Source organism: Hemitrygon akajei, chromosome 4 (assembly GCF_048418815.1).
Source record: "Hemitrygon akajei chromosome 4, sHemAka1.3, whole genome shotgun sequence".
NCBI lineage: Eukaryota > Metazoa > Chordata > Chondrichthyes > Myliobatiformes > Dasyatidae > Hemitrygon > Hemitrygon akajei.
Genome location: NC_133127.1, coordinates 135149130 through 135174899, shown reverse-complemented (window position 1 = coordinate 135174899; position 25770 = coordinate 135149130). Strand labels below are relative to the sequence as shown.

The 25770-nt window shown below is 40.4% G+C and overlaps 1 protein-coding gene across 1 annotated transcript in view; it reads left to right on the top strand.

The window, feature by feature from the left end:
* The window catches only part of tyr (tyrosinase), a 44686-nt gene extending 19151 nt beyond the window's left edge, over positions 1-25535 (top strand). The window contains exons 3-5 of the mRNA XM_073043357.1: positions 7973-8120; positions 20638-20819; positions 23955-25535. Of these exons, the coding sequence (XP_072899458.1) occupies positions 7973-8120; positions 20638-20819; positions 23955-24181 (557 nt within the window). The 3' untranslated portion in view covers positions 24182-25535. The remainder of the gene's footprint in view (positions 1-7972; positions 8121-20637; positions 20820-23954) is intronic.
* Positions 25536-25770: the final 235 nt, after the last annotated feature.

Sequence of the window (25770 nt, the reverse complement as noted above, 5' to 3'; positions counted from 1 at the left end):
AGGGACGGGTTGCACCTTAATAGGCGGGGGACCAGCATTCTGGCAGACAGGTTTGCCACTGCAATACAGATGTGTTTAAACTAAGTAGTAGGGGGGAGGGGATGAACTGGAAATATAAGGATGGAGTTAAAGGGAAAGTGAAAATAAGAAAAGTTAAAAAGGACAACAGAATCAATGGAGTAGAAAGCTCAAGAAGAGATCATACAGTATGGCCAAGTGAAATAGGAATAGATATGAAAGGAGAGGGGAGTAACAAATTAAAAGTATTATATATGAATGCACGAAGTATAAGGAATAAAGTCGCTGAGCTTGAGGCTCAGTTGGAAATTGGCAAGTACGATGTTGTGGGAATAACAGAGACATGGCTTCAAGTGGACAGGGCCTGGGAAATGAATATTCAAGGATATACATCTTATCAAAAGGACAGACTGACTGGCAGAGGGGGTGGGGTGGCTCTGTTGGTGAGGAATGATATTCAGTCCCTTGCGAGGGGGGACATATAATCTGAGGATGTAGGGTCAGTATGGATAGAACTGAGAAATTCTAAGGGTAGAAAGACCCTAATGGGAGTTATCTAAAGGCTCCCAAACAGCATTCTGGATATAGGGTGTAAGTTGAATGAAGAGTTAAAATTGGCATGTCGCAAAGGTAATGATACAGTTGTCATGGGGGATTTCAACATGCAGGTAGACTAGGAGAATCAGAATGGTACAGGACCCCAAGAAAGGGAGTTTGTGGAGTGCCTCCGAGATGGATTCTTAGAACAGCTTGTACTGGAGCCTACCAGGGAGAAGGCAATTCTAGATTTAGTGTTGTGCAATGAACCGGATTTGATCAGGGACCTAGAGGTAAAGGAACCATTAGGAGGTAGTGACCATAATATGATATGTTTTAACCTACAATTTGAGAAGGAGAAAGGAAAATCGGATGTGTCAGTATTACAGTTGAACAAAGGGAACTATGGAGCTTTGAGGGAGGAGCTGGCCAAAGTTCAATGGAACAATACCCTAGCAGGGAAGACAGTGGAACAACAATGGCAGGTATTTCTGGGAATAATGCAGAAGGTGCAGTATCAGTTCATTCCAAAGAGGAAGAAAGATCCTAAGGGGAGTAAGGGGTGGCCGTGGCTGACAAAGGAAGTAAAGGGCAGTATAAAAATAAAAGAGAAGAAGTATAACATAGCAAAGATGAGTGGGAAACCGGAGGACTGGGAAGCTTTTAAAGAGCAACAGAAGATAACAAAAAAGGCAATACGCCAAGAAAAAATGAGGTACGAAGATAAACTAGCCAAGAATATAAAGGAGGATAGTAAAAGCTTCTTTAGGTATATGAATAGCAAAAAAATAGTTAAGACCAAAATTGGGCCATTGAAGACAGAAACAGGTGAATTTATTATGGGGAACAAGGAAATGGCAGAGGAGTTAAACAGGTATTTTGGATCTGTCTTCACTAGGGAAGACACTGTTTCGAACCCCGTAACTGGGTGTCTTACCAGCAAAGATAAGAGTATCCGTTGAAGTCTGATGATACTATTTTTAACAGTATTTATTAGTAAAAATACACAAAAATAATATCAATGCAAATATACAGATAATATACGTCATCAATACTAAACCTAAAAGTGCGGGTATAATAATAAGAAATAAGCTCTATCATTGTCTAGGGGATAATGAATTGTTCGATGGAAATATAAAGTTCAGTTCAGTTCATACAGGCTGCAGTCGTTGTTGATCGCTGGGTTGTAATTGCTGGAGAGAGAGAGAGAGAGAGAGAGAGAGAGAGAGAGAAAGCAGTAACAGCTATTAACTTGCCGACTTTCCTTTTTACGATCTTGATCCGTATCCGTCCTTTAGCTAGACCGTTCCGTGGAGGACTCATCACCAGGCAAGGGTGGACACACACACAAGCCCCCCCACCAGTCTCGTAGCGTCTCTCCTGGTGCGTCTGAGGGGTGTTTCCCCAGACCCTACTTTTATCCCTACTCACAGGGTCTCAGATGTCAATCAGGTTGGGATGATGCAATCCCTCAACCAGACCACTCTGGCTGCCCCGAGGGGTTTCAATGAATAGTACAGTACTCAATACCCAACTCCTCCTTCAAGAGACAATAGCAGTAATCTCTCTCTTTGTCAATAGGAGACATTCCACCTTGTGTATTCTGCGTTGTCTCTCTCATCACTGACATGATGTGTATCTCTCTCATTTCCTGGGTATCAAACCCGAAATAATAGCGATCTTGCGATTCTCAAAAAGGGGGGGGGGGGCGGGCATTGGCGATTCTGTACCCTTCAGCCCATCAGTGTTTCTCCTCATTCGTAACAACACAAACAATCTCCCAGATGTAATAGTGGCCAAAGGAACTAGGGTAAAGGATGAACTGAAGGAAATTTATATTAGGCAAGAAACGGTGTTGGATAGACTGTTGAATCTGAAGGCTGATAAGTCCCCGTGACCTGATGGTGTGCATCCCAGGGTACTTAAAGAGGTGGCTCTAGAAATCGTGGACGCATTGGTAATCATTTTCCAATGTTCTATAGATTCAGGAACAGTTCCTGCTGATTGGAAGGTGGCTAATGTTGTCCCACTTTTCAAGAAAGGAGGGAGAGAGAAAACAGGGAATTATAGACCTGTTAGCCTGACGTCAGTGGTGGGAAAGATGCTGGAGTCAATTATAAAAGAGGAAATTACGACACATTTGGATAGCAGTAGAAGGATCAGTCTGAGTCAGCATGGATTTATGCAGGGAAAATCATGCTTGACTAATCTTCTGGAGTTTTTTGAGGATGTATCTATGAAAATGGACAAGGGAGAGCCAGTGGATGTAGTGTACCTGGATTTGCAGAAAGCTTTTGATAAAGTCCCACATAGGAGATTAGTGGGCAAAATTAGGGCACATGGTATTGGGGGCAGAGTACTGACATGGATTGAAAATTGGCTGGCTGACAGGAAACAAAGAGTAGCGATTAACGGGTCCCTTTCGGAATGGCAGGCTGTGACCAGTGGGGTACCGCAAGTTTCGGTGCTGGGACCACAGCTGTTTACAATATACATTAATGATTTAGATGAAGGGATTAAAAGTAACATTAGCAAATTTGCCGATGACACAAAGCTGGGTGGCAGTGTGAAATGTCAGGAGGATGTTATGAGAATGCAGGGTGACTTGGACAGGTTGGGTGAGTGGGCAAATGTATGGCAGATGCAGTTTAATGTGGATAAATGTGAGGTTATCCACTTTGGTGGCAAGAACAGGAAGGCGGATTACTATCTAAATGGAGTCAAGTTAGGAAAAGGGGAAGTACAACGAGATGTAGGTGTTCTTGTACATCAGTCTATGAAAGCAAGCATGCAGGTACAGCAGGCAGTGAAGAAAGCTAATGGCATGCTGGCCTTTATAACAAGAGGAATTGAGTATAGGAGTAAAGAGGTCCTTCTGCAGCTGTACAGGGCCCTGGTGAGATCCCACCTGGAGTATTGTGTGTAGTATTGGTGTCCAAATTTGAGGAAGGACGTTCTTGCTATTGAGGGAGTGCAGCGTAGGTTCACAAGGTTAATTCCCGGAATGGCAGGACTGTCATATGTTGAAAGATTGGAGCGACTGGGCTTGTATACACTGGAATTTAAAAGGATGAGAGGGGATCTGATTGAGACATATAAGATTATTAAGGGATTGGACACGCTGGAGGCAGGAAGCATGTTCCTGCTGATGGGTGAGTCCAGAACTAGAGGCCACAGTTTAAGAATAAGGGGTAGGCCATTTAGAACAGAGATGCGGAAAAACTTTTTCACCCAGAGAGTGGTGGATATGTGGAATGCTCTGCCCCAGAAGGCAGTGGAGGCCAAGACTCTGGATGCTTTCAAGAGAGAGTTAGATAGAGCTCTTATAGATAGCGGGGTCAAGGGATATGGGGAGAGGGCAGGAACAGGGAACTGATTGTGTATGATCAACCATGATCACAGTGAATGGCGGTGCTGGCTAGAAGGACCGAATGGCCTACTCCTGCACCTACTGTCTATTGTCTATACCCATTGGTACTGCCCTCTAGTGTTCACTTGGTGAAAGAGCAAGTTGGACCAGGGCAACTCAGTGATTGGGCTATATTTTTTATTTCTCTTGCGACTATATCTTTTTCTGAAATCGTAACCATATGTGCTATTTCAGCTAAGTGCAGTGTGCAGTGTGCTGTTGGTAATATTATGCAACTTGGCCTTGGAAGAACACTGTTTCGTTTAGCTATATTCATATATGGTTGAATGATAATTAAACTTGATATAATCAATCTTTGTATACCTTATATTGTGTTCATTATCTTAGTGTACTTTTTATATGCTGCGTCAGATCTGGAGTAACAATTATTTTGTTTTCCTTTACACTTGTGTACTGGAAATGACTTTAAAAATCTTGAATCTAGGCTACCGAATGTTAGAATTTTTGTTGAAGCTTTAAAGGTGAAAGGAGTGGAGGAAAGCAGTTAAAGATATGGTCTTGAAGACATCAGTTTCATTGTTAGACACAAAAGATTCTGCAGGTGCTGAAAATCTTGAGCAACACACACAAATGCTGGAGGAAATCAACAGGTCAGGCAGCATCTGTGGTGAAGAAACCAAATCATTAATGTGTTTATTCCCTTCCATTGATGTCGGATGAGGCCTGACCCGTTAAGTTCCAACGGCCTTTTGTGTGTGTTGCTTTGTTTCATTTTTACCTGGCATTGACTAAATCAGGATTGAGCTAAGTCTTGTTATATAGCATGCAACAAGACCAATGATCCAGCAAGGTAGCATGCTTAATGTTTCATAGCCTCTGCATCCTCATGAACCCCAGTGAGATTTCTCAACAGAGCGGTTAACTGGAGAAACAAAGTTTTTTCTGAGATACAGCACAGAGTAGGCCCTTACAGAACTTCAAGCCGCACTGCCCACCAATCCTCTTGTTAATCTTAGGCCAATCACGGGACAATTTACAATGACCAATTAACCTACCAACTGGCACATCTGTGGATTGTGGGAGGAATCTGGAGCATCCCGAGGAAGCCCATGCAGACTTGGGGAGAACATTCAGACTCCTTATAGGCAGTGTTGGGAATTGAACTCAGGTCACTGGTACTGTAAAGCATTGTGCTACCACTACATTACCATGCCAACCCAAGTTCATATAGGCAGATGCTCTTGAAGGGCCATACTTAACTGACAGAAAACAGAACTATTGAGTAACAGCCATTCAGCCCAATTTGTCCATGCCAATCAAGATGCCCATCTAAGCTAATCCCATTTGCCTGTGTTCAGCCTCTATCCCTCTAAGCACCTACCAATCCAATCTGTCCTGTCCAAATGTCTTTTAAGTGTTGTTACTGTACCTGTCTCAACCACTTCCTCCAGCAGCAAACTTCACATACACACCATCCTCTGCCTGAAGCAGTTGCCCCTAAGGTCCCTTTCAATCTCTTCCCCATATTCCTTAAATTTCCTCACTCACCTTAAGTTGTTCAAAATGGCACTGCTCCTGAAAGAGTTATAAATTCTTCTCCTGAAGATTTTTTTTCCCCAAAGAAGCTGATGTGATTTGGTGCTGCAGTAAAATTTCAAATACAAATCAGGTCTCCAATCGCATTAGTGTAATCCCCATTTACGAACAAACTACTTGTACAAAGTTAGCTCTCACTTGTATCTGAACAATTGTAAATAAGATTCCACAATCTATGCAGAGCACCTCATAACCACTTCCCATTAATTTGAGACATATATCACTAAAAGTCAGCCTGCAATTCTTCTGGAAGCCCTTAAGGTCCAAAGAAATGGTTGAGTCTTCCACTGTTGTTTTATAGTTGTCACCTTGCTCATCTGTCAAGAAGTGGGAAACAGCAGATGATAATGGCTCTCTCCATTTACTATTCAGGAAGTGATGGTGTACTGGGATTTTCAGAAGGCCTTTGACAAGGTGTCACCCACAAGGCTGCTTAGCAAGATAAGAGCCCATGGAATTACAGGGAAGTTACTAGTATGGGTGGAGCATTGACTGGTCGACAGAAAACAGAGAGTGGGAATAAAGGGATCCTATTCTGGCCGGCTGCCGGTTACCAGTGGAGTCCCACAGGGGTCAGTGTTGGGACCGCTGCTTTTTACGATGTATTCAATGATTTGGACTATGGTATTAATGGATTTGTGGCTACATTTGCCAATGATGCAAAGATAGGTGGAGGAGCGGGTAGAGTTGAGGAAACAGAGAGACTTAGATAGTTTAGGGGAATGGGCAAAGAAATGGCAAATGAAATACAATGTTGGAAAGTGTATGGTCATGTACTTTGGTGGAAGAAATAAATGGGCAGACGATTATTCAGATGGGGAGAGAATTTAAAATGCAGAGTGCAAATGGACTTGGGAGTCCTTGAGTAGATATCCTAAAGATTAACCTCCAGGTTGAGTCAGTTGTGACGAAAGCAAATGCAATTTTGGCATTCATTTCTAGGGGTATAATATATAAGAGCAGGGATGTGATGTTGAGGCTCTATAAGGCACTCAAGAGACCACACACTTGGAGTTTTGTCTGCAGTTTTGGGCTCCTTATTTTAGAAAGGATATACTGACATTGGAGAGGGTTCAGAGAAGATTCACAAGAATGATTCCAGGAATGAAAGGGTTACCGTATGAGGAACGCCTGGTAGCTCTTGGGCAGTATTCCTGGAGTTCAGGAGAATGAGGGGGGATCTCATAGAAACATTCAGAATGTTAAAAGGCCTGAACAGATTAGATATGACAAAGTTATTTCCCATGGTAGGGGAGTCTAGGACAAGAGAGCACGACTTCAGGATTGAAAGACGTCCATTTAGAACTAAGGAGCAGAGAAATTACTTTACTCAGGTGGTGGTAAATCTGTGGAATTTGTTGCCATGAAGGGTTGTGGAGACCAAGTCATTGGGTGCATTTAAGGCCGAGATAGATAGGTTCTTTATTAGCCAGGGTATCAAAGGGTATAGAATGAAGGCAGGGGAGTGGGGATGACTGGAAGAATTGGATCAGCCCATGATTGAATGGTGGGACAGACTCAATAGGCTGAATGGCCTACTTCTGCTCCTATATCTTTTGGTCTAATGGTCTAATAGAGCACTTGGCATCTGCATGTCTGTGCTAAAGACTGGACAATATGATAGATATCCCCTGCTATGCCCTTCAAGAAACCAGTAGCTTTCATGCATATTGCTTCACACTTATGTGTACAACCATTTCTGATCTAGATGATTCTTTAAAGCCATCACAGTAAATGCCATCCTCTCTGTGAAGTGTAAATGGTAGCAAATGTTCCTTGCTGGCATTTCCAAGAAAAGTCTAAGGGTTCTCAGGTTCTTGATGAGCACAGTGAAGTTGCTCAGTTATTGTCGACCCCCTTATTCTTTTCTTGCAAATTCCTTCCCCTCGTTCAAATCCCAAAGTATGAAAGGAATTGCTGAGGGATTCGACTTTTTATGTTGGGTATATTTAAAGAGGAGATTGATAAATTTTTGATTAGTAAGGGTGTCCAAGGTTATGGGAAGAAGACAGGAGAATGGGTTTGAGGGGGATAATGAATTAGCCAAGGTGAAATGGTGGAGCATACTTAATGGACTGAAGAGCTAATCCTGCTCCTATGTCTTATTGTCTTATGCCATGAGGTGACTTAAGTCAAAGCAGCTTTCAAGGAGAATTAGGGGAATTGCTAGAAAAAGAAAACTTACATAACATGAATGTAGTCTTCTAGCCAACAGTAAGAACTTGATAAAATATCACCAAAATGCAAAGCAAATGCATCTCTCAATAATTTTACTATTTCTGTATAAAGGGTGGTGCCTGAACCCTCTTCCTTTGTTAGCTGGCTTTTAGTTTAAATATTGTGTTGTAACCCATTTACTATCTGATGTTAACTGTTTTTTAACATGTTAAAGGTTAATTATACAACTGGCTTAATAATCAACCCAAATCAATGTGACTTCTTTATGAGCAGGTTTTGCCAACCCAGTTAATGGAATAGCTAATATATCACAGAGTGGCCTGCATAATGCCCTACACATTTACATGAATGGATCAATGTCCAGTGTCGGTGGTTCAGCAAATGACCCAATCTTTTTGCTTCATCATGCTTACATTGACAGGTAAGTGCAATTGACAGTAACCTCCATTTTCTTCCATTTCCTTGTTGAGCCAATTGAATTGAAGCTGTATTAGAAACTGGAAATAATTTAGCCTCTGAGTATTTACCTTCCTATTGTTCCACATCTCTTTCTGTTCAGTCACACATTCACTACCACCAGGTTTGTTGTTGTTGTCCTCATTATCTTCCCAGCTGTTCCTTGTCTTATAAAACTGCACGTTGAGCACCACCAAGGGTTTGACAAATGATCACAAGATGATTATCAGCTGGTCATAGAGTCAGTGGCCACTTTATTAGGTACACCTCTACACTTGCCAGTTAGTAAAAATATCTTACCAATCATGTGACAGCAACTCAATACATAAAGGCATGCAAACATGCTCATTGGGTTCAGTTGTTGTTCAGACCCAACAGCAGAATGGAGAAGAAATGTGATCTAAGGGTCTTTGACCATGGAATGATTGTTCTTGCCAGATGGGGTGATTTGACTATTTCAGAGACTGCTGATCTCCTGGGATTTTCATGTATAACAGTCTCTAGAGTTTACAGAGAATGGTGCAAAAAAAACAAGAACAAAAAGCATCCAGTGTGTGGCAGTTCTGCAGGCAAAAATGCCTTGTTGATGAGAGAAGTCAGAGGACAATAGCCAGCCTGTTTCAAGCTGACAGGGTGACGGTAACTCAGGTAAACACGCATTACAAAAGTGGTGTGCTACCTAATGCCTAAATACCTAATATCTGAAGTGGTACCAAATAGAGCAGCCAATGACTGTAGAGTTTCCATGAGTAACAGGTGGAATATTCAGATGCAATGTTGTTGGAAGCCAGCTACCAGATAATCCCACAGCATATTATCCAGTCTAGTCCCATCACTATCCCAGCCTGAAAAGGCCAAATATCAGTTAAAAAATACTAGGGCCTCAGGGGCTGATAGTATCACAGATTAAGTTTTAAAATTCAGCTGAATGTAACTTAAGAGACAAATTGACAGCCTCATTCCCTCATTGCTTGGAAGAGGAGAACTTGACTCTGGACTTCAGAGATTCTATCTCATTATCAGAAAAGGAAACACATTGAGCTGTGGTAACTGCAAAGAATTTTTCCTCGCTCTCTGCCACAGGAGGCAACCAGAGTCCTCTTCAAATTCCTTTTTTTGTGTGGACAATTTCATCCCCGAATAGAGGTCAGGATTCTATCAAGAGTCATTATAGACATGATCTTCACAGAGAGCTCCAAGAAAAGTATGTGAAGCAGTAACCACTGTGCCCCTCAAAAAAGCCTTCAAAACCTCTGTCAGTCAAGAGGGATTTGGGAGTATACTTTACAGATTTCTGTTTACATCATACATCTGCTGCCTGATGGCAAGCATGCCTTGATCTTAATCAGTGATCTGTAACAGGCTCGGATGCAAACTCAGATTAGACTGGTATCAAACAAAGTGACACCATCACTCCAATACTGTTTTCAATTTTTCCCACTATTCACTCAATGCCTCACTTCCAATAATATTCCGAAGAAGTAATGCTAAGCTTCTGGACAAATGGAAAACAAAGATCTCACCAACCCCATTCATCAAGCTGCTGAGCACAGGCGATGCTTGTGAATGCATACATTTGAAGGCCAAGCTCTAAATCATCGATGACTTGTCCATTGAAGCATATGAAGGAATAGGCCTTACTTAACAAGGTGTATCTCCACTAACCTCCTCTCCCTGCACAGCATGCAAACAATGAAAATCCACATATAGACCATTGTCCTAAAAACTGTGAGCAACTTCTCAGCAAAGGCAGACATCAGTAATGAATTTCACCATCACCTATAATGGCCCAGCAGAGACTCTGTCTATCTGAAGAAAAGACTGAAGATCTGCACCTCAAACCCAGCATAAAGCTCATGGTCAACCAGGTGGCAGTAAATCAACTTTCCTACACATTGCTGAACTGTGGATTGTCTGTATCAGGCTCTTCACAGTGCTGGTGAAGTTCAGTATTAGTAATGCTATCTTCACACATCTTCCAAATCCACTGGAAGAGTAAGTAAATCAAAGTAAGTTTCCTCTGACCTGTGGAATATCCCTAACATTAAGGCTTTAATTGCATTCAGCCACATCAGTGGGCAGATTATGTCATTTGATGGCAAGTATCAAGCTCTTAAAACCTCTGTTCTACTCTATGTTCCATCACAGCAAGAGGCACCAGGTCAGTGAAAGGGTTTAAGGATGTTATTAAAGCCTGCTTTTAAAAAGGTGTAATATTCATGGGAATGTGAAGTCTCTTGGTGTAGGAGGGAAGTGAATGGACAAGGGGAGGCTGGATAGGATCAATATATGAAGAGATAAGTTTCATGTGGCAAGAGCAAGCTCTGGTTCATCTGGGTGTCCAAGATGGAGTGAGTCAGATGGAGCCAGATGGATGCACTAGTCCTTGGACAATGGGGCAAAAATGTACCCAATGTTTCCCTCACTCTGTTGACCATTTCCATGTGTGGATGCATCAGGCTGAGTGTAGAACCTAAAACCGTAGACACCAAGTGCCACTATGTGCTGAAGTTCTATCTATTTTCCAAAGTTGTGAAGGATGGGTCTGGCCCCATTGCCGCACGCCTATCCTTCATGGAAAAGTTCTTCCAGATTAACACCTTTGACTACAAGTCCATAAGGCAATTGTCAGCAGGGAACATCCTGCAGATGCCACAGGAAAAGTTTTCAGTGGATGCTGTGGGGTAATTCCCCAAGTAAAGACTATCTGGCAGAATACCTCATTGCCAGATCTTACCAATAGGCACCAAGATCTGGGCTGCTGGTAGGAGGGCTTCCAAGTGGGATCCCTCCTGCAAGCCCAGGACATCACTTCCAGTACACCTGCCACCGAGATGACTGTAGTGGGGACAAAACTGTTGCTCCTTTCTTTGTGGGCTGTTGGTTTGCAAGGAGGGCATGGAGAAAGATGTTGTGTTCATCACGAGCAGTTGACCCTCTAAATCAACGGACTGCTCCCAGGGACACACAGAGGTGGACATCAAGTGCTGCTGGCAGTTCAATGAAAGACACCCTTTTGTCTGCCTGAAACCTGTTGTCCTGCCAGCACATGGAGTTGCCAATGGAGAAATGTGGCCAACTGCCAGAGTCCAGGCTGCAGGAGCACATGTTGTGGGATGTACTGAAGCTTGGTGCAACCACCGTAAGGCCTGGTGAGGAACCCAGGGTAGGGTTCTTCTGTGACTGGGCAGGTTGGGTGAGAAAGCCCCTCAATTATTGTAGTAGTATACCATCCCAGGGAGCTAAGAGTGGCAACAGTGCAGTTGGTTTTCAGAAATGTAACTAAACATTACTTAATCCCTTATCAATAGGTATAATGGGAAGGCATTGCATTTTTTTCTTGGAAATAGTTTTTTTCTTATTATGAATAAAGTTTATTTTGGTTTAAAAAAAAGAGCAGGCAGAAATAATGGCTGTACCGGGATGTCTTGTTTGTGGAAGTGGAAAGTGCTGGGTGGGGGCTGTGAAGAGAAGATCTTGTGATGTGATGAGATCTCTAACAGTGAGGGAGACAGTCTCCTGGTGTTCATTAGTGGGAGCACGGCCCAGGAGTAGATATGAAGAGATATCTGCAAGGTGGCGGTCAGTTCACCAGGCTACAGTGGCACTGCCTTTGCCTGTGGATTTCATGAGCAGATTTTGCAGCCGAGTTTTGGCCTGAAAGATAAACAATTCCTTTCTCCCCAGAGATGTTGCTGGACCCAATGAAATTCTCCAGCAGATTGCTTTTTGGTCTGGTTTCCATTATCTGCAGTCTCTTATCTCCATGACTCATGGGAATCTTTGGCTCATGACTGCTGTAATTGAAGGAAGGGCATTTTTGTTGACATGGGGATCCTCAGATAGCTTTACCTAGAACAGCTGGATGATTGTTTTTTCTGTCTAGAGAAAAGTGTTTAGAACTGACACAGTGATTGAACGTTATTAGAAAATCAGCTAGCAGTGAGATTAAGGAAAAGGTATATCAATAATTGAAATAAGCATTTCCTCAGAGGGAAGGGATTAGAAAGCAGGGAGGTTATGCTAATTAGTAACAAACCTTGTTATTCAGTACCTAGTTACAGGGCACAAATCTTTTCTCCACAAATTAAAGAAATAAACAGAGACACAATGGAGAGTTCAAAAGGGAACATTGAAGGTGGTATCAAGTCTGTGATATTTGCCATCTGTTACAGAACTTTCAAAGTCTGACACTCCTTCCTCTTGTAAAGAGAAGGTGTTGTGTTTATAATTTTGAGAAGTTTAATAAGGAAGATATAGAGACTGTGTTTTCATTTGTGAGAAACCAGATGTGAGACCCACAGGAAAGGTGTCAAAGGTTGTCAGAAGAAAGGGGTTGAGAGGGAAAATGAATCAGCCATGATCAAATGGCAGAGCAGACTCAATGGACCGAATAGTCTGATTTTCTCATATATCTTATGTCTTATTGAAGTTAGTGTTTTCCTTAAAAAGAAACTGTTCCAATTGATGAAACATCGAGCATCAGAAAAATATGAGTGATTGGTGAGTGGAGCAATAATGATATAAGGAAGAACTTTCTTACACAGTAAATAGTTAAAACAGAGACAAAGGAGTGTAGTGTTGGCTGATTTAGTGGTAGTGCTCGTTAGGGAGTTGGATAAGCATTTAAAAGGAATCAAAAATGGGAGAGTATGAGGATTGTGTTGCATAATGAAGTTAGAAGGAAGCCAAAATGGACTAAATTGTCCCCTTTTGTGCTGTAACCTTTCTGTAATATTGTGATTGCTTTTTAAGCTGATGTGAATAAATTGGTTGGAGTATCTGTACTTCAAAAGTACTTCGCTGCCCAAAGTATAATTCTGGCTGCTTTGAGATTGCAAGGGGATTCATAATATCCTTCACTAAAGTCATGCATGCAGAAAAGAATTAAATATGAAATCAGATCCTTCCCTAGAGAGAATAGCAGCAGTTAAAATGGCTTTGAAATTGTTCTGAAGATGTATTGGGACTTCAGTTCACATTGAATCCTTACATATAGATGATTGCCAATCCTCCGTTCAAAGTAATAGTTCTGTGCATTATCCGCCCTCCAGCTTGCTAAGGGAACTTAGATTTCAGATTGATGTCTATTTAAATTTTTATGTCATTCAAAGTAGCATCCACACACACACACACAAACACAGGATATACCTGCAGAATAATATTAACATTTCTTTAAGTATCACTTTCCACTGAAAAAGCTCTTTATAAAATCACATTGACCAAATTATCAAACCTTGGATGGTTTATTGAATAACTTCTCAATAAATAAGAAAATACACAGCCCACTTGGGAAATAACCCCTCCCAGTCATCAATGGTTGACCTGTTATCATGACAATATTCAAGTTTAATCATCACTCATCCATATATGAATACAGCCCTCTGGGGCCATGGTGAAATCACAGTACCAATAGTCATATACAGCACAAGGCACATATAGCACATCTAAGATAGCAATCACACAAATACTGGAGGCCAGCACTGATGGGAGGGCCCAGCACCCAACCCAGCATGGACGCCACACAACACTGCCTCTGGTGTCTCCTCTCCCGGACTGCTGCAACAGGCAAGCCCATGGCTTGAAGCCTAGTTCTTACTAAAACAGAGGCTATGCAGCTCCTCCACTGTCTGTCTTGCCAGTAAACAAGCGAAACAGACTTGCAGTATTTTATTTTATCAATGTCCAATAGGGTTGTGCAACATCCAAGACAATCACTCACTGTTAGACTGCACACCGCCTTCATGTGCCGACTCCAATGTCTTTCTGTAGCAGGCAGTAACACAGCCCGTAGCAAACCCAGCTCCTTACTACCGAGCAGCTCACTGATACGAGTAGACCTGCAATACTTCAAGTTCTGAATGTTCAGTTTTGTCTTGTGATCTTAAAAAATGACAAAAAGTACCTTTGATTCCAAGAAGAGGTCGCTGCCTCTGACCATGCCACCATCTTACATGGCAGCTAGTTCAAGACTGTGCACCCAATGTTCTCTCAACTTTGTGTAGTGCACAGCGAGGAAGATCATCGTGGCTTGCAGCAGGAACTGGACCAGTTGGAAAAATGGGCTGAAAAATTGCAGATGGAATTTAATGTAGACAAGTGAGAGGTGTTGCATTTCGGTAGGACTAACCGGGATAGGTCTTACACAGAAGAGTGTGGTAGAACGAAAGGATCTGGGAATACAGGTCTATAACTCATTAGAAGCAGTGCCATAGCTCAATAGGGTCATAAAGACAGCTTTTGCCACATTGGCCTTCATAAATTGAAGTATGAGTACAGGAGATGGGATGTTATGTTGAAGACCTGGGTTATATGGAAAGATTGAATAGATTAGGACTTTATTCCTTGAAACGCAAAAGACTAAGAAGAGATTTGATAGAGGTATACAAAATTATGAGGGGTATAGATGGGGTAAATGCAAGCAGACTTTTTCCACTGAGGTTGGGTGGGACTACAATCTCAGTTGAAAAGTTTAGGGGGAACATGTGGGGAAACATCTTCACTCAGAGTGTGGAATGAGCTGCCAGTGCATGTGCTACGACTTCAAAGTTTCAGAGAAGCTTGGATAGGTATATACGTGGATGGAAAGGGTATGGAGGGCTATGGTCCCGGTGCAGATCAATGAGAGTAGGCAGTTTAAATGGCTCAGCATGGACCAGATGGGGGCGAAGGGCCTGTTTCCGTGCAGTAATTTTCTATGGCTCTATGATATATATATATATATAGAATTCCTGTTATATCCTCAAGCATTTTTATATCATATGTTAAACCATCACCAGAAAAAAATACATTGAATTCTGGAGTGTGATAGCCAAACATTAAGAAAATAATCAAATCTCTTAATTACTTTATTTAGTTAGGATTAAACAATGGCATTTTTTTTTTATTGTACTCTGACATTTTCACCACTTTCTAGGTCAATGTCAACTTAAGTAAAACACCATATACATTTGGTAATTAAAGTTGTCATGGAAACATGGACTGGATGAACTGAATGCATGATGAGCAACAAGAGAACTATAAAGGAATGATTTAAAGATCCTGTGCTGGTGGATTATTACTCATTATTTAGCAGTGATGAGTGAATAGGCTTGACAGTCTTCTATGCCCAACAATTCAGAACAAAGAATCAGGTTATCACTGGCTCTAATATACTGAACACAAAGAAGATACAAGCAAATTACACCTGTCTACCTCCAATGATTAAAATGGCTAAGACGATTTTATCCTGGGATTCCCTGTTGACATCTGTGTGTGTAAAATGGATCCCAGTTTTATCATCACCTTTAGTCACACCTTAGAAAAACAGAAAATATTGGAACACTCTGCAGGTCACACAGCTTCTGTGGACAGAGAATCAGTTCACTGTTTCTCCATTTATTTCAGATTTCCATTGTCTGTCAGTTTTTTTGTGTTTGATTATCGTTTAGATTCAATCAGACTTCTTATATTTGTGATGTGCCAGGAAGGTCCACTTTACATTCATGCTGACCCATTGACACCTTGGAATAATCTAACTATATCTGAAGTAAAAACCAAACTATATTGTCACTGTTGCAGAAGTGAATTGCAAAATGACATTTTAATAATCTGTGGTAGTATGATGCTATTCTCTGAATATAATGTTACAGTGGATTTTGAACGGACGGTGAATTTTGTTTGTAGCTAAACATGTGATGTTTGTCAATAGAGTTTTCACACCAAGGCTACTCTCTGTTTTCTTGTGTGGCACCACCATTGTGCTAAATGGGTTGGAGTCAGAGCAGAATTGGCAGCTCAGAACAGAGTATCTGTGAACCATTAGCAGTAGCAGAAATATATCACATTCTGTAACCTCATGGCCCAACATATTAACTATTGTAGAACTACTGTCAAGTCAAGGATAAACCCTGGTTTAATGCAGAGTGCAGTGGGATACTCCAGGTACAGTTCTAGGCCGAGGTAAATTGGCACAGAGAAATAAATGCATGCTGAACATCAACAAGGACATGTAATAAAGCTAAGCAGTCTCAGAACCAATGAATCAGATGAAACCTCTTCAATCCTGCCAGATTAAAGCAGCTAGCAAGGAGAAGTAGTTCCAAGAATGTCTCCAATGTAAATGATGATGGGGCCAAGTACATGAGGGAAAAGTCAAGACCAAAGCATTTGCAACCTGTCCAGCCAGAAATGCTGTGTGGATGATTCATTCTGGCTTCCTGCTAAGCACCCCATCATTACAAGGAACTGGTTTCCAGTCAACTTAATTCACCCATTGCTAATTACGGGACTGACATATCAATTTCCATGGCTAGAGTTAAGTGATTTACCAGACTCAGAAGAAGAGAGCAGAGATATGGATAAAAATATAATCTACATAAATACAGTATTAATATTACACATTATTTTTAATCACTAATCGATCTGATATACCCAGGAATATATGAGTACAAATAAATTCTGCAATAGAAAACTAGAATGTTATCAAGAAATAGAAATGAACAATATACACTATTAATACAACATTGTGGCTGCAATACTGATGAGTTGCTCTCCAGAACTAACTATACATCCAGCTAAGATGTCCCAGTACATCTAATGACATCTAATCAAAAATGTGGACAGTTCTTCAACTAATCTTTATCCACAAAAAGCAAGGCAAATATAAACCAACTAATTACTGCCCAATCCTTCTATATTCAATCATCAGCAAAATTAGAAGGTGTCATGAACAATTTCATCAAGTGGTACTTACTTACTAATAACCTGCTGACTGACGCCCAGTTTGGGTTTTCATAGAGTTGTACCATATGGAAGCAGGCCCAATTAATATATGCCAACCAAATTGTTTAACTGAGATCACCTTAGTTCCATGCATTGGTAATGGTATTCATATTAGTTTATTACCGGCACATGTACGGAGACACAGTAAATCTTTGTTTTGTTTTGCACACCAATCAGACAGATCATGCCTTACAGTGAGGTAGTCGAAAGAAAACAGAATGCAGAATACAATGTTACAGTTACAGAGCGAGTTCAGTTCAGGTAGACAAATAAAGTACAAAAGCAACGATGAAGTAGGCTGGAAAATTAAAACTTCAGGTGTTTATCATTTATTAAATGACAGGTCCGTTCAAGAGTCTAATAACAGTGAGATGTATGATGCTCTTGTTTGTGCTCTTTGACTTTTGTATCTCCTGCCTATCCAAGATGGGAGAGGTCCTTTGATTAATTTTCTGTGGCAGCAATAAGTATAGATGGAGGCAATGGAAGTGGGGGCTGGTTTGTGTGATGAAGAGGACTGCAATCACAGCTGTCTGCAATTTCTTTTGGCCTTGGGAAGAATAGTTGCCATACCAACCATGTGGAATGGTCACTTTCTATGTAAAAATTTATAAAAGTCTCAGGGACATGCCAAAGCTCCTTTGCCTACTGAGAAAATATAGGTGTTGGTGTGCTTTTGTTGGCCATAGTGTTCACATGTCTGAACCAGGAAAAATGTCTTGGTGATATTTCCACCTAGGGACTTGAAGCTCTCAATCATCTCCACCTCAGTCCCATTGATACAAACAGGAACACGTACTCCATCCATACTCCTGAAGTGAATAACCATTTTGCTGACATTAAGGAGAATGCTGTTGTCTTGAAACCATGTCACAGAACCCTCTATCTCTTTCCGGTACTCTGTGGTGTGTTCTTGTTTGAGACCTGGCCCACTATGGCAGAGTCATCTGCAAACTTGTAAATAGAGTTGGCGCAGAAATTAGCTACAGTCGTGAGAATGTATGGAATATAGTAAGGGGCAGAGGATACAACCTTGTGGAGCACCAGTGTTGAGGGTATCATGGAGGAGATGTTGTTGCCTTTCTCCATTGATTGTGGTCTCCTGCCCAGGAAATCAAGGATCCAGTTGCAGAGTGAGGTGCAGAGTCTTAGGTCTGGGAGTTTGGAGATATTTGTTTGGGATTATAGGTAGAGCTACAGATAATATACCTTTCCTATCTGTGAAAATGTGTTTTAAATGTTGTAATTGTACTCACCTCTCCGACTTCCTTAGGCGGCTCATTCTATATATCCATTATCCTCTGTGTGAAAAACTGTCCTTTCAGGCCCCTTTTAAATCTTTCCCCTTTTACTTGCAAACCTTTGACCATTATTTTTAGACTCCTCTACCCTGGGAATGTCTGTGACCATTCAGGTTATCTGTGCCATTTTCTAGTTTAATGACATCCATTCTGTTGCTGGGCAACCAGAACTGCACACAGTACTGAGGTGTGGTCTCACCAGAGACTTACACAGTTACAGCATGACGTTGACAGTACTTCTCAGCCCTAGACTTCATCAGCACCAAGGTCCAAACAAGGACCAAAGAGATGAATTCCAGAACTGAGGGCTGCGTATCTGCCCTTGATGTCAAGGCAACATTTATCTGAGTGTGGCATCAAGGAACCCAGGAAAAACTGAAGCCAAGGAAAGTCAGTTGTTGGAGTTGTGCACAAAGTTGAATGGCTGTAGGAGGTCAAGCATCCCATTTCCAGGACATCACTGCAAAAGTCCCTCAGAACAGCGTTACAGCAGCATCTTCAGCTGCTTCATCACCTTGCGTCTTACGTTCAAAGGTGAGGATGTTCAATGATGATGATACAGTGTTCAATTCCATTCACAGTTTCTCAGATAATTTTGACATTACCATCACTGACTCTCCGACTACAAGTATAAACATCCTGGGGTTTACCATTGACCAGAAACACAACCAGCCACACAAATGCTGTGACTTAAATCAAGGAGCTCTGGTTAAACTGGAGTTAATGGGAATGGGGAGGGAAGCCCTGCATTGGCTGGAATCACACTCAGTACATAGGAAGATGGTTGGGGGTTGATCATCTCAGCCATAGGACGTCTTTTCCGGACTTCCGCAAAGTAAAGTCCTGGGCTGAACCATCTTCATTTGCTTCATCAATGATCTTCCTTCGGCTGTAAGGTCAGAAGCAGGAATGTTCACTGATGATTTTACAGTGTTCAATATAATTTGTGATACCTCAGATAATGAGGGAGTGCTCATCCAAATGTAGCAAGACATGGATGAAATCTAGGCCTGGGTTGATAGCTGGCATAGAAAATCCATGCTGCACGAGTAGCAGGCAATGGTAATATCCAACAGAAGATAATCCAGTTGTCATGCCCTGACATTCACAGGCATTACCCTTACTAAATTCCCTCCACTATCAATATCCTGCAGATTGTCATTGACCAGAAACTGAATTGGAGTAGCCATGTACCTCTGACCTACAGGAGAAGGTCAGATGCATGGAATCCTGTGGTGGGTCGCTAACCTAACTCCCCAAAGTCCACCCACCATCTACAGGGCTCAAGTCAGGATTCTGACAGAATACACTCCATGACTGGCTAAGTGCACTTTCAACAACACTCAGGAAGCTTGACACCATACAGGATACAGCAGTCCACTTGATAGAGACCCCTTCCGTAACCATCCACTTACTCTACGACCAATACACAGTAGTGACTGCTTGTACTAACTACAGGATGCACTGCAGTTACTCACCAAGACTCTTAGCACTTGCAAACTTACAACCTCTCCAAGCTAGAAAAACAAGGGCTTCAAAATCATAAAAATACCTCAACCCGGAGGCTGCAAGAGCATCGGAAGTTGCTCTCCAGGCTAACGTGGAAGTATATTGCCATTCCTTTACTATTTCTGAGTTACAATTCTGGAACTCCCTCTCTCTAACAGCATTGTGTATGTACCCACACCTCAGGAACTCAGTGAATCAAGGCAGAGACTCATCACCACCTCTTAAGAGAGTTGGAGATATGCAGTTAGATGCTGGTTCAGCCTCTGAAGCCTACATTCCTTGAATGACATATTCTTTAAAAATCCATTAAAATATTCAAATGTTTCAATTCAACTAGCTAAAGCATACATACAAGCCAAGACCACTATATATTTTCTCTTTTAAATTACTTAATTTTATTTAAAGAACAAGAAGATTTTTCATATCCTGCCACTTAGATCCACATTTAGATCGATTTACTCCAAACTAATAAAATATATTTGAAGTTATTGCTGTAGGGGAGAATGGAAACAAAATTGCATGCAATAAGTCTCTTGTGTCTCTTTCTGCTTACAGTAAGGTCCTATAATACCAGTGAAATAAATGAGAAGATTACTTGTTTTAATACAATTGAATAAGAACACCAAAGAACTGTCCTGCTCATCTTTTAGATCAGGAACTAGGTGATTCTCCAAACAGTCCCAATGATGGATATTTAGGCCTCAGTTTAATATCTCTTCCAAGTCTCAACACTTCCAGTAAAGCAGCTTTGATTTAGGATACATGAATCTCCAGTGCAGGGCTTGAATCTATCATCCAAATGGATAGTATCAAGTTGTCCAAAGTAATTCTTAAAGTGAATGTGATTGTAATTACAATAAGCCTCAGCAATTAGAATCCTAACTATTGTATTTTCTCTGCCAACTACAGTATATATGAGCAATGGTTACGGAGACACCAGCCTCATCGGATAAGTTTCCCAGCAAATGGTACGCCAATAGGCCACAGCCGTGATGATTACATGGTGCCTTTCATTCCCATTTACAGAAATATTGAATTCTTTGTTTCAACAAGAGAACTTGGATATGATTATGACTATTTAGTTGAATCAGGTAAGATACATTTCCTTAAACATTTTTCTGCATTATACAAGCATGATTTAATGTGAAGCTAAATTCCAAAGTGTGTTCACAGAAAGGAATAATGAAAAAGCAGAACATTATTTAAAGTTCATTAAATGTTGGCCCTTTATTATCTGAGTATCCCCATACAAGAAAAATAAAGTTAGTAAAGCTACAGCAAGTAATTCAGTAGACAAATACAATACTTGCTTTTATTGGAAGGAGAATGAAGTAGTAAATGAAGGAAGTCTTGTCACAGCTCTGTACGGCTTTGGAAAAGTTATACTTGAGAAACTGCAAGCAATTTTATTTACCTCATTAAAGGAAGGATATGCTTGGCTTGGAGGCAGTGTAGAGAAGATTCATTAGGCTGCTTCCTAGTGTGAAGGGATTTTGGATATTTATCATGAATGTGGTGTTGAGGCCAAGATCAGATCAGTCATAATTTTATTCAGCTGAAGGGAATGCTCAAGGAGACGAGGAACTTATTTCTCTTTCTGAGCTTTTATTTTAGTGCAGCAGGTTTTCACAAAGCAACAAGGGACCAGATGTGTTGCATTAGGTGTTAATTACAAGATAAATATTGGGCAGCAAACCAGGAGAAACATTCCACTCTACACCTCCCCTTCAAATAATACTATGGGATTTCTGTGGTGAAAGAGAGTGACTTAGTTGTTCAGTGTAATACCTGAATAACATTGTGATTCCTTCAGCATTGTATTGATGCATTGCCCTGAAAATTTTAACTACCGTAATTTTGTGTAATCAGACTTGATGTTGCAAGCTTTTGGTTTAGAGAAAGGGTTCTATCTCTGAGCCAAAACCTGCACTTTGAGATTACGCTGCTAACTGTTAATGCCAAAATTTTGGCAATTCTTCTATCATTTGCAGTGTAAGAATAATATTTGGCTTCATCTGTAAATCCTCTCCTTGATGTTACTTATGCAAAACTTGGCATTTTAAACTCAATGTCCCTAGAAAAGTTTGACAAGAATCTCCACCATAGTATTTAGATGGGCCTTGCACATTGCTTTTGTTAATTCCCCGGGAGAAAGTGGAGGGGGGCAGGAGCGAGCTTCATTCCTGAACTCCTACTATCCAGGTTATCCTATCATGTTGTTAGGTAAGAAATTACAGATTAATAAGGAAGGATTGATTATATATTTTCATACGAGTTAATGGTGCATAAGTTAGAGGTGCAACTTGAAAGGCATGCTGTTTCCATACCCCGTCTGCTTTTGCCTCTCTGTGAGGTTGGAAGTTCACTAGAAGCATTAACATAAGCTGTAGAGAGCAGTTGCAGTCCATCGGGAAGAGGAAAAACCAGGTTGCACCAGTGATGGAGGAAGTGAAATGGATGCGATGCTCTATCAAACAAGTTGCTTAAACTAAGTGGTGTTTAAATATTTGTCTAAAATGTGGATTTTATCTCATACTGATATGTTAATTGGGTGGAAGATTTTGTTCTAATATCAAATAGAGCATCACTGATAAAAGTTGCAATATAGGGAAATACTTGCTTTATCATGCTTTGTTCCTTTTAAGCCTTCAAACCTGATCTGTGTGACTCAGCAAGCTGCTGCTGTGTTACGACTCTAGGGAAGTGAGTCAGTGCTGTTAAAAAGATGTCATGGAAATCGGGGGGGGGTGGGGGATATTGGGGCAAATGGTAGGAATTGTCAAAAAAAATGGGAGGCAGGAAGACAAAAATTGATTAAGGAGCAATGATCGCCAGAAAGTTGATGCACACACTTAAAATTACCTGGTCCGTTACTGAAATGGTAGCACATCGGAGAGGGAGAGCTTTAAGAACAAATCTGGTTGGCAGGGAATTGTAGTTGTCATTCACTAGATAGAACAGCATTTAACTGGAATTTTCATACTTGCTACAGGAACGGCAGAAGGGGCATGAGGTGCTGGAAAATATTAAGAATAAAAATTCCGCATCATTTCCTAACAAACCTCAAGGAAAAGCTTGATATACGGTTCTTTACTGTTTGAACACTTCATTAATTTGCACTAAAAATTTGCATTGACCTGCCTTCACCTCAAAACTGAGCTCTATATATATATTACCATTATATATATATTACTTGTTTATATAGCTGCATCAAGTGACTCTTAATTGAATTTTATCTCCCTTTTGTACTGGTGAAAGCAGTGTTGCCACTGTTCCCAGTGCTTCAATATTTATGGGGGTTGTCCCATTTTATGTTCCTTGACAGAAGCCACTTTCACAAGCAGAAAAGAAGCAAAATCTACTTTACACACTCTTTTGAAGTAGCTCTGTTCACTTACAATGCAACCGAGTAGCATCAAAAATATGTTTTCTCTATATTTATTTGAGACGGGTATTTTGCGCTTATACAAATACAGATCATTGCTTCTCTCCACTCAGCTCTGTAGCACCCATCTTTGGTTTATCTGTGGGGACTCTGCTCTTTGAGGAAAGTGACCAGAAATTCATCTCAAAGTAATACATGAACTGTCTGCACAGGATAGGCGTGGCTAACAAAGTACTGCAAACAAGACTCACAATCCAATGTTGAATTAGTCACAGGCCTCTCATGAGATGCATTCTCTTTTCACACTTAAAATAGTTCACAATCATATTTCTGTCTCCAAGTATCTCCTTTTGCATGCATCTAGATCAATGTGGTTACATTGTATTTTTCAAGTAAACACATCAAAAACCTTTATCTGTAAAAATTCTTTTGCAATCTTAATATAGGATATGCATTTTATGGAAGTAAAGGCTTTGTTGTATTACTATTTCAGGGTTTTCTAAAGCTCTTTATGCAGTTAAAACACTAAATATACAGAGTTAGTGCGTCAGTCAATTTGTTCAAAATTTAAATATGTTCTCCATACCCTCCTTGTATACATAACTCAGGAGTCAAAGTAATTCAGAACTGTAAAAAAAATCAAGATTTATATAACATGTTATAAAATCAAACTCACAAGTTTATAAAAAATGTTTTAAAATATTTCTGGCATTGCTATTCATTACTTGAAGCTGAACAAAAAATGAGTATGTATATCTTCCTGAGATCAGAACACAATGAAAATATCAATGCTTTATCCCTAACATTTACTAAAAGATTTTTTTTATCTTGTATATTTCAGTACCACCTTCAGTTTCAGAAATTCTGTCTTTCTATCTACAAGAAGCCAAGCAGATCTGGCCTTGGCTGTTAAGTGCTGGAGTGGTTGGCTGTGTGGTGACTTTGCTGTTAAACTGCATTATTATACAGAATTGGAAGAAGAAAGAGATCTCTACTCTTGAAGAGAAACAGCCTTTGCTCAGTACTTGTGATGAATACCGCGGTGTAACCTACCAAGCATCTATCTAAATTGTCTGTTCAACATAAAAGTAATGATGCTAACAAAAATACAAATCATTTGTGAAATGACTATCACACTTTACCTGAAACCATGAAATTGTTTCATTTTCATACACAGCTACCAATTTTATCAAATTTAAATTCTAGGTAAATACTTTCCCTAATATTAAGCTGTTTCTGAAACCACTAAGGGCAAAACCATAGAGTCATTCTCCTACTGACCATTTTCCCCTTCTGTCAATTCTGTGACAACAGTTTAATGTCTTCATCACTCACAGCAAAGAAATAAAGGTACCCTGAAAAGTATCTTCTTGTAGGTGCCACAGATTTGCTTTTGGTAATATGCTAACATTGAATTCTGCATTAATGACATAGTATCCACATCATTTATATGAATCTAGGTCAATATCTGAATGTAAGCACAAGTTGAGTACCCCTCTTCCGAAATTCTGAATTCCGAAATCCAAATTTTGTTTTGAGCGTTGACATGGAGTCACAAATGAACAATTCCACAAGGCGCTGGGAACGTTGCCCGGTGATGCACAGGTCCCTGCGTACCACAGACCGTTCTGAGAAGTAAACTCGCATATGTGATGAACAGAAGTTAATGAAAAATAGAAAAGCATTGCATAAAGCGAAAATTAAAGGTCTCGACCATGTATTGAAAGAGTGCATTCCTCAGCGTTTGAGTGAACAGACACTGATCATGAAACATTTATCACAACAAACTGAAAATTGAAGGCAATTGTTAATATTGAGCAGGCTGTTTGCAGAAATTTAAGAAAAGGCATGTCATTAAATTTTTAAAGGTTTGTGGTGACAAAGTATTTGCTGATCATGAAGCAGCAGAGAAATTCATTGATGAGGTTGCCAAGATCGTTGCTGATGAAAATCTCACATGCTGAATGGTTGCATCAGTAAATACAGCATGTGTGATGAACAAGTGTAAGACAAAGACTGCTTACTTCTAGCATATAAATTCAGAGTCTGAAATGATGGCAATCCCTAGCTATCTCATTGTATATTCTGAAATCTGAAAATGAAACACTGCTAGCCTCAACCATTTCAAATAAGGGTTTCTCAACGTGATCATTTTCTCAGCTCTTCAATGACCTGAGGCTCCAGCTGCAGTGATGCCAGGCTTCGTGTCTTTCGTAAAACTTCATTTCTGAATACGACTTGCTTACCTTTATTGTTTGCATGCTTTGTGTTTTTTTCTTGTCGATACATTGGGTGTTTGATGGTCTTTTTATTATATAGGGATTCTTTTGGAGCTTCTTTGCTTTGTAGCTGCCTCAATCTCAAGGTTGTATAATGTATGTAAACTTTAAAAATAAATGTACATTTAACTTTGAACTTGGAACTTTGCATCAGCAAGGAATATTGTAACATTGGCTGTTCACTATTTTGGTTTCTTATATTAAGAGTACTAGGTAAAACCTTTGCAACTAGATAGAAATACTTTTTATTTTGAAAAAGAAAGTTTATTAGGTAAAATTTATAATATTCTGTCAGAATGCCAAAAAGTAATATTTTCATTTTTAGTCCATTTCTTTGGGTTTCCAGTTCCCCCTGAAATCATTGCTGCTTTAGAAGGC